Below are 9,094 nucleotides of genomic sequence, written 5' to 3'. Positions count from 1 at the left end.
GTGGAAGCCTCTTGAGCAGTTACACACCTTAGAAGATCTAAATCGGGTGTCTTCTTGTATAGTATGCCTCCGCTTAAGAAAAAACCCCTTGCTAGTCGTCGAATAGTCCTTTTTTGATTACTAGTTACATTTGACGGACATTCTCCAGACTGAAGATAAGTTTTGATATCATAAAACCAAGGCTTACCATCAAATTCCTCCTCAATCATGTTGCAATAGGCATGTTGATCACGAATTTGTATGTATAAAGGGTCGATATGGGCGTCATCAGGGTGTTGGAGCATCGAAGACAAAGTGGCCAATGCATCTGCAATCTTATTGTGCATTCTGGGAATGTGTCTAAACTTTATCGACATGAATCGTTGACAAAGAACTTGTAAACAATGTTGATATGGTATCAGCTTTGGGTCTCGAGTTTCCCATTCTCCTTGAATTTGATGAACTGGTAAGTCTGAGTCTCCTAACACTAACAATTCTTGGATGCCCATGTCAACAGCTAACCTCAGACCCAAAATGCACGCTTCGTACTCAGACATATTATTAGTACAATAGAATCTAAGTTGGGCTGATATAGGGTAATATTCCCCTGATTCAGACATAAGAACAGCTCTTATTCCAACTCCTTTCCTATTAGAGTCACCATCCAAGAATAACTTCCAACCTTGATCGTTATCGTGAATAACTTCATCGATACAAGATATCTCTTCATCTGGAAAATAGGTTTTAAGTGGTTCATATTCTTCATCAATAGGGTTCTCTGATCTTCCAATGCTTGAGCTTTCATTGCGGTCCGCGTTATATAGATAATGTAAAACTCTGTGAGCAATATTTTCCATTTTGCAAGCCTGCCTGTGGGCATGGGCTTTTGAAAAATATATTTCAACGGATCCATACGAGAGATGAGATAAGTAGTGTAAGATGAAAGATAATGTTTCAACTTCTGTGCTACCCAAGTTAAGGCACAACACGTTCTTTCAAGAAGGGTATACTTTGCTTCGTAAACGGTAAATTTCTTGCTCAGGTAATAAATGGCCCGCTCTTTCTTCCCAGTGTCATCATGCTGACCCAGTACGCAACCAAAAGAATTATCAAGTACTGACATATACAATATCAAAGGTCTTCCCGGCTCGAGAGGAACCAACACAGGGGGATTCGACAGGTAATTCTTAATTCTTTCAAAAGCTTCTTGACATTCTTCGGTCCACTCGACTGTGGCATTCTTTTTCAACAACTTAAAGATAGGCTCACAAGTTGTTGTGAGTTGACCAATGAATCTGCTGATGTAGTATAACCTTCCTAGAAGGCTCATAACCTCAGTTTTGTTCTTTGGAGGTGGCAATTCTTGAATTGCTTTTATTTTTGAAGGATCCAACTCGATACCTCTTCGACTGACAAAAACCCCAAAAGCTTCCCCGATGGTACTCCAAATACACATTTTGCAGGATTAAGCTTGAGATTATACCTGCGGAGCCTTTCGAAGAATCTCCTCATGTCTTTCACATGATCTGACTGTTTTTTAGATTTAATGATAACATCATCCACATAAACTTCGATTTCTTTATGCATCATATCGTGAAACATGGTTGTCATTGCTCTCATATAAGTTGTTCCTGCATTTTTTAATCCAAAAGGCATAACACGATACAATATGTACCCCATGGAGTGATAAAAGATGTTTTTTCTGCATCTTCATCATCCATAATAATCTGATGGTAGCCGCATAACAATCCACAAAAGAAGCAACCTCATGTTTAGCACAATTATCCAATAAAATATGGATGTTAGGCAAAGGAAAATCATCTTTTGGACTTGCCTTATTCAAATCACGATAATCAACACACATTCGAACTTTGCCGTTTTTCTTAGGGACAGGTACGATATTGGCTAACCAAGAAGGATATTGAGAGACTTGAATGACTTTGGCCTCGAGTTGTTTTGTGATCTACTCTTTAATTACTACACTCATGTCGGTTTTGAGTTTTCTCAACTTCTGCTTCATTGGAGGAAAATTAGGATCAATTCGAAACTTGTGAACAACCATGTCCGTGCTTAATCCAGGCATGTCATCATAAGATAACGCAAAAACATCTTTGTAATCAAACAGGGCTTGGATTATATCGTCTTTTTGATGTCGAACATGTATACTTATCTTAGTCTCCTTAATAATTTCCTGATCCCCCAAATTTATCGTCTCAGTTTCACTCATTTTTGGATTTGACTTATTTTCAAAATGATTGAAATCCCTCCTTACTTCTTCAAATACTCTGTCTTCATCATGTTCGATTTCTTCACTTATTATTTCAATATTAGGTAGAAGATTAGATTGGATATTAAGATCTGGCGAAAAATTCTGCATGCATGTCATATGACTAGAATCGGCATAGAAAGAACTGTATAAAAGAAAACGAACAAATATATTAGACTAAAATAAAGATGCAATTACATCCTATTGAAAAGGGAAATAAAATTTTTGAAATAAAATGACAAGATAAAATCCGAATTACAATCCTTGAATGAATCGGATGACAAAAGAAAAAACAAGACAGACTACCAAGACTCGTCTTTAACGTGGAGAGGGGTGGCCTCCCAATTATTTAGATTGACATAAGGACCAATGAATTGCACATCTCTGTCGCTAGTGCCTTCTCCGAGTTCCACCATATCAACCTCGACAAAGAAATCTTGAAAATAGTTGATCATTTCTTCGCTAACTTTCATCACTGGCTCTGGAAAAGATGATTGATAAGATTCTGTTGCGCGGGCTTTGATGAAAGATTTGTAGATTGGTTGTATAGGCTTGGTAAGTGTCCATACATCTCTCTTTTGCTTCTGTGCCTTCATTTTGTCCTCGACTCTAGGTTGGTAGCCTAAGCCAAAAGTACCGATGCTCTTTGGTAGACTCACAAGATAAGCTCTTCCTTGCAAGCAGATTCCTAAGCCTTTACCCGGCTCAAACCCATGTTTCAGCAACTCATTCACCACCATTACAGACGCGATGGGCATATTTGGTTTTGGAATGACACTCCCCTCGGGGACATGCTCAATAAACACTACCTCAGAAGCTTGATAAACTAGTGCCTCATTCTCATTATTCGTATCGATAAAAGGGAAGCAAGAGTCTTTGTAGATTGACAAATCCCCCTCACCATGACAATTACCTCTTGTCGGTCGTGTTCAAACTTAATCATTTGATGCAACGTTGAGGGGACTGCTCCAGCCCTATGCACCCATGGCCTCCCCAACAATAGATTGTAGGATGCGTTGATATCCAACACTTGAAAATTCACAGTGAAATCCGCAGGCCCTATGGTTAGTACGAGCTCTATCTCACCAATAACATCTGTTTTTGACCCATCAAAAGTTCTAACACATACATTGTTGGGTCGGACCCTTTCAGCACTAACATTCAATTTCTGTAGAGTTGATAAAGGACAAATATTTGTTCCAGATCCTCCTTCAATTCGAACTCGAGTGACATATGAAAGCTCACACTTTACAGTGATATGTAGGCCTTGGTTATGTCCTATACCTTCTTTGGGTAGTTCATCATCTGAAAAGGTGATACGGTTTACCTCAAATATTCTCCCAGTAATCTTCTCTAACTGACTCACTGTAACTTTACTAGGAACATGTGCTTCTTTCAAAATTTTCATTACAGCCTTACGATGTTCATCAGAATGTATTAGCAAAGACAACAAAGAGATTTGGGCTGGAGTTTTTCTTAATTGTTCCACCACGGAGTAGTCTGATAGTTTCATCTTCCTTAGAAATTCCTCGGCCTCTCCTTCAGTGACCGGACTCTTTACTTGTATTTGGTCATTTTTAGTTTTCCTTAACTCCATCGGGACATAACATCTTCCTGAACGGGTTATTCCTCCCACTTCATATATTTATTCAGCAACTTCTTTTCCCTTGTATATCACGACAGTAGGTTCATAATTCCAAGGAACAGCTTTGGGGTTAGTCATTGGGAGCTGGGATACTGGCCTGATAATCACAGGAAGAATATGGGCCCCTTGCACGATCAAGATAGGTTTGTTTGGCCTTTTTGGAACAAATGATTTTGCCTTACTCGGACTTGCTCAAACATCTTCAAGGGCTCCTTTTACATTTAACATGGGTGCGTTTGATGGACTCAACTTTTCTAACACACTTCCCCCCCCCCCCAAGGCATCATTTTTGTTAAATCAACAACACTTGCTGACTTCTCAATGCCAGTTCCAACCCTAAGGATTGGCTTATACGGAGATGCAAAATCTTCATGACCCTTCATCATTTCTAGCATGTTTGTTTCAGTATGCCTTGGAAGGTGTTTTTGATTGATGTTGGGTCCACTCGGACTTTCAACTATAATTCGATTAGAATCGATCAAATCGTGAATGGCCCTTTTCAAATACCAACATCTCTCTATGTTGTGCCTTGGGGCATTAGAACAATATGCACAATGTTGAGAGTAATCCAAATTTCTCGGGGGGGGGGGGGGGGGGGGATTCAACATCTTTCTCTCAAAAGGACTGAAAACATTCAATGTCCTTAATTTTTGGAACAAGCTAGCATACGACTCCCCAATAGGAGTAAACTCACCTTTAAATCCATTTCCCTTTTTTTATTTTGGTCTAGGACAGAAAGGAATTCTAGCAGTATTTTGATGAACTTGTGGGGGTGGTGGATGATTTTGTGGAGTTGGTGCACGCCATTGTAGATAAGAAGGGGGTGCAATTGGTTGTGCATTGAAAACATGATATGGAGTGTATGGCATAGAATATTGTGGAGCTTGGGAAGGAAAATAGTGTTGTGGGGAATTACCTAGAACATGAGTCCTAGGCACTGATACAACAATGGCCACATCCTCCCTTCTCTTCTTCCCTCCAATATTTCCAGAACCATTTTGAAGCACTTGTGTTGTGGCTTTTAAGGCAGCTTGACTTACAATCTTTCTAGACTAGATGCTATTTTCCACCATTTCCCCTACCTTAATAACTTCAGCGAATGTCTTCCCTACGGCAGAAAGAAGATAGTGAAAGTAATCAGGTTCTTGCACCTGGAGAAAAACGTCAATCATCTCTGACTCCTTCATCGGTGGTTTAACCCTAGCAGCTTGTTCCCTCCATCTGATAGCATATTCACGAAAATTTTCCGCGGTCTTTTTTCTCATGTTGGCTAACGAGGAGCGATCTGGAACAATGTCAATATTATATTGGAATTGTTGTACAAAACATCGAGCCAAATCATCCCATGTGTACCAGTTGGTGATATCCTGATCTATGAACCATTCAGATGCAATCCCTATTAAGCTTTCCCCAAAATAGGCCATAAGTAACTCTTCTTTGCCCTCTGCACCCCTCAATTGGTTTCAATATCTCTTTAGATGAGCTATGGGGTCTCCGTGACCATCGTATTTTTTAAACTTTGGAGTTTTAAAACCAGCAGGCAAATATGAGGAAACATACACAAGTCACTGAACGAGATGCCTTTGTAGCCTCCTAGTCCTTGCATATCTCTTATACTCTGTTCCAAACTCTTCATTTTCTTAGTCATTTCTTCATGTTCCTCATTCTTGACCATCCTCTCAATTTCAACAGGGGAACTATATTGATGAATGTGGGGATGAGAACTTGGAATTTTAATGGTCTCTTCAAGAGTGTAACTCTGCTCACGCCGAACTTTGGGCGGAGGATCGCTGTTGGATTTGGGCACCATCGTTGGCTGCGGGATGCTGTTAGTCGGGGTAGTTGACACAAGGAATGGATTACTTATTATAGGTGTATTCGAAGGGCGCGCCATAGAAGTTCCAGCGACATTGGATGTGTTAGCATAGGGGTCGAATCCAGGGGGATATATCGGATCGCTTGTCGACACCTGGATAGGGTGAGACATATTTGTATTAAAATAATCTCGGATTGAAGATGGTGGAGGTTGTCCACTCATCCAAGCCTTGTACATCTCTTCCATTTGTTGTCTTAACACCCTTATCTCTTCTGTTGTCCCCGTTTCTTGTGAAGTCATCTGGTTTTGGATCTCCTCATCAATGTCCGATTCACTTCCGTCTCTGGGGGCCATTTTTTGTTTCCCTTTCGATCTTGTGTTGTAAGGATGTGATGCCAGTTTAATCACAAACCAACCACCTTTAAGCTAGTATGTCTCTCTCTCTTTCTCTCTCTATCTCTCTCTCTCTCTCTGAATAGAGTAACAAACCGATTAGTGTTAAGAAATTATGCACATTGTATCCACATACATACTTCTAATATGGAGGACCTCATGTTTCATCCCGGCTTACCTAGGCATTCTTCTCTTCATTATTATTACTTATTCATTTACTTATTTGTTTATTTATTTATTCTCATTATGATTATCATTTTTTTAAGAGAAAGAAGAAAGAAAAAAAAAGAAAATAATAATAATAAAAATAATAGTAATAATAATAATAATAATTTGGATCGAACCCCCTGGGTTGCCTACGTATCATGTTTGGCCCATGAATCAGATCTTGCGTAGTTCGAGGATGATATTAATAATAATTTTTTTTATATTAATTTACTTTTTTTTTGTATGACATATGCACATAAGGTGACCGAAAGTAAATCTTTTTCATTCATTTTCAAATATTTGAAACAATGATTTGAATAAAACAAACAAAAAAAACAGAAGTACCTAGGACTTAGATAGACTCTAAATGAAATAAAATAACAAAACGAAAAGAAAGAGAAAAACCTAAAATAATAATAATAATGAAATAATCACTACTAAGAGAATAGACTCTAAAAGAAACTGAATCCTCGAATCTTAATCATCTCCAAGGCCCTTATAAATCTTCGCCAACACTTTCGATAGATATGGAGCCAAAGCACGGGCCTGTTGGCCCAACCTCTCATCGTTCTGCTGTAAATATCTAGCATAAACACTGTTGAGTTCATCCCTGAGTTGTAGTATTCGGTCTCTGGCTTCATCCATATTGTCATAATAATTCTGTAACCAGTGGTGAGCAGTATTGACTTCATGCGTCAAATTTTCCCTTTGTTCTTGGAGTTCTTCAATTTGAAGGTGGAGTGCATCTCGCTCGGCTATTCTTTGACTTCTCTCAATCTCACAGTCTACCTGATAAGCACTAAAACGCCGTGCTATTTCTCTTTCCCGTTCCATAGAGGCTTTAACTTGAGTTTGGAGTCTAGACTGTGCGCAGACAAGTTGGGCCTTTTCTTTCTTATACTCCTCTTCCTGTTGCTCCATAGCGCCTGTGGCAATACCCAAGTCTTCTTGTAAGGTTAGAATGATAGAGCGATGTTTTCTAACTCTAACTTCAAATATCGCATCACGTTGGGCCAACTCCTCTTTAGCGTTTTTCAGGTCATTACTTAGGATATCCAGAGTAGATTTGTAGCTTCTTTCGACTTTGAGGCGAGCTTGCTTAATCTTAACCTCAATTTCTGCTTCTCGATCTATAGGTCCTTTTATTGACCCTTCTGGCATAACCTTAGGAAGGGGATGATCATGAACCCAGTCTAAGTATGCTTGGTCCACCTCGCCTCTTGTGCGATCCTTCACCATATCGTGGGGACTTGAGAGTATGCATCCCCCCAAATCTTAAATATCTCTGATTGCCTTAAAGGTATCTTGGGATGAAACTCATACATGAATTCACGCATATCTTCATTGGGTGGTATAAACTGGCGTCGCCCAAGTTGTCGCATGACTCTAAGTGGCATGTAAGGTTGGACACCTCGAAGACCCATTAGGACAATGAACGATCGAAAAGTAGACATGTATATCACCTCGGCCGATGGAAACCAATGATAATTCCACACTATCTTGTCAGCAGTCAGATTATTGAGGTGTTGCTTCCAAGCTTCAATACCCTTCGGAAAACTATGATCTTTGATTCTTTCTTTGTGACCTCCAATATAATCATTCCATTCTACTTTAAAGTCCACTGCATAAGGGTGATGATGAATGTGTTCAATCATCCATAGTTGTAATAACATATTGCATCCCTCAAAGTAGTCTTTCCCATCCTTGCAAATAGTTAAAGCACGATAGATGTCTGCCAGAATCATTGGTACGAGGGTGATATTAGGCTTTTTCTCAACAGCTGTAATCACTGCAGCTAAGTTCATGCTAATCTTTCCTCCCTTTTTTGGAAATACCATGATCCATAAAAAAGCCACCACGAAGGCATCATAACTGTGTGCTTCCCAGGTCAGACGACACCCATTATTACGGAGTTTCTTTCCATACACTTCGAATCCATCACTTTTGTCATATCTTTTGTACAAAAATTCTAACGAAACCCATCCATTATCGAGACAACCACCTATATCATTCTCATTTATATGCAGTAATTCTAGAAACCTTCTCCCATTAATATGTTTTGGTATCATAGGCTCTTCTTTGTGAAGATGTTTACCCTTTCCAATGAATGCCCCTATCTCCTCAAGGGTGGGGGTGAGTTCACAATCAGAAAAACGGAATACATTCCTTAACGGGTCCCAAAAATGCACTAGTGCTTCTATCAAATCCTGTCGTGGCTCAACATACAAAAGGCTTCGTAGAAATCCCAAGCGTTTGAACACCATTCCTCGTCCATGGTTTGTCATATTTTCATACCATGTCTTCAAGAGTGTTGGGGCCTTATCAACTATCAAGAATCGGGGTGATTGGTCCTCTCTTTGTCTCTTATCTCCCATTCCATATGGATTCATATTTTCCTATATTATGATAGTGACAAACTAGGCTTAGTAAAATATATATTTTTTTAACAAGAATAACGGAAAAATCAAACACACAAAAAAAGTAATTTTTTTTATTTTTTATAATAAAATATATTTTTTAAATAAGAATAAGTAAAAATCATGCACACAAAAAAAAGTAATTTTTTATTATTTTTTTTAATAAAATAATCATACACATACACATACACACACACATAAAAAAGTAATTTTTTTTATTCTTATTTTTTTGAATTTTCAATCCTTTATATATATATATATATATATATATATATATATATAGAAAAGCTTTGATAGTAATAATAGATTTATCTATTTGAAAAGAAATATGAATTTTGATTTAAAAAATTGTGTTTAATAAAAGGATTACG

General features: G+C 38.4%; 2 protein-coding genes across 2 annotated transcripts; both read right to left on the bottom strand.

Moving 5' to 3' along the window:
• Nucleotides 1-6,783: 6,783 nt before the first annotated feature.
• On the bottom strand, nucleotides 6,784-7,467 carry LOC138349195 (uncharacterized). Its single transcript, XM_069299526.1, has one exon. The coding sequence runs from the start codon at nucleotides 7,465-7,467 to the stop codon at nucleotides 6,784-6,786; it is 684 nt and encodes a 227-aa protein (XP_069155627.1).
• A 71-nt stretch (nucleotides 7,468-7,538) lies between these two features.
• On the bottom strand, nucleotides 7,539-8,696 carry LOC138349194 (uncharacterized). Its single transcript, XM_069299525.1, has one exon. The coding sequence runs from the start codon at nucleotides 8,694-8,696 to the stop codon at nucleotides 7,539-7,541; it is 1,158 nt and encodes a 385-aa protein (XP_069155626.1).
• Between the last annotated feature and the right edge of the window lie 398 nt (nucleotides 8,697-9,094).

The sequence above is a fragment of the Solanum lycopersicum genome, chromosome 6 (genome assembly GCF_036512215.1).
Source record: "Solanum lycopersicum chromosome 6, SLM_r2.1".
Lineage (NCBI taxonomy): Eukaryota > Viridiplantae > Streptophyta > Magnoliopsida > Solanales > Solanaceae > Solanum > Solanum lycopersicum.
This window is presented reverse-complemented; position numbering and strand designations above follow the sequence as displayed.

What these genes read in the sequence shown, in the direction of transcription:
- LOC138349195 (XM_069299526.1), bottom strand. Translation starts at nt 7,467, where the DNA reads ATGCCAGAAGGGTCAATAAAAGGACCTATAGATCGAGAAGCAGAAATT.
- LOC138349194 (XM_069299525.1), bottom strand. Translation starts at nt 8,696, where the DNA reads ATGAATCCATATGGAATGGGAGATAAGAGACAAAGAGAGGACCAATCA.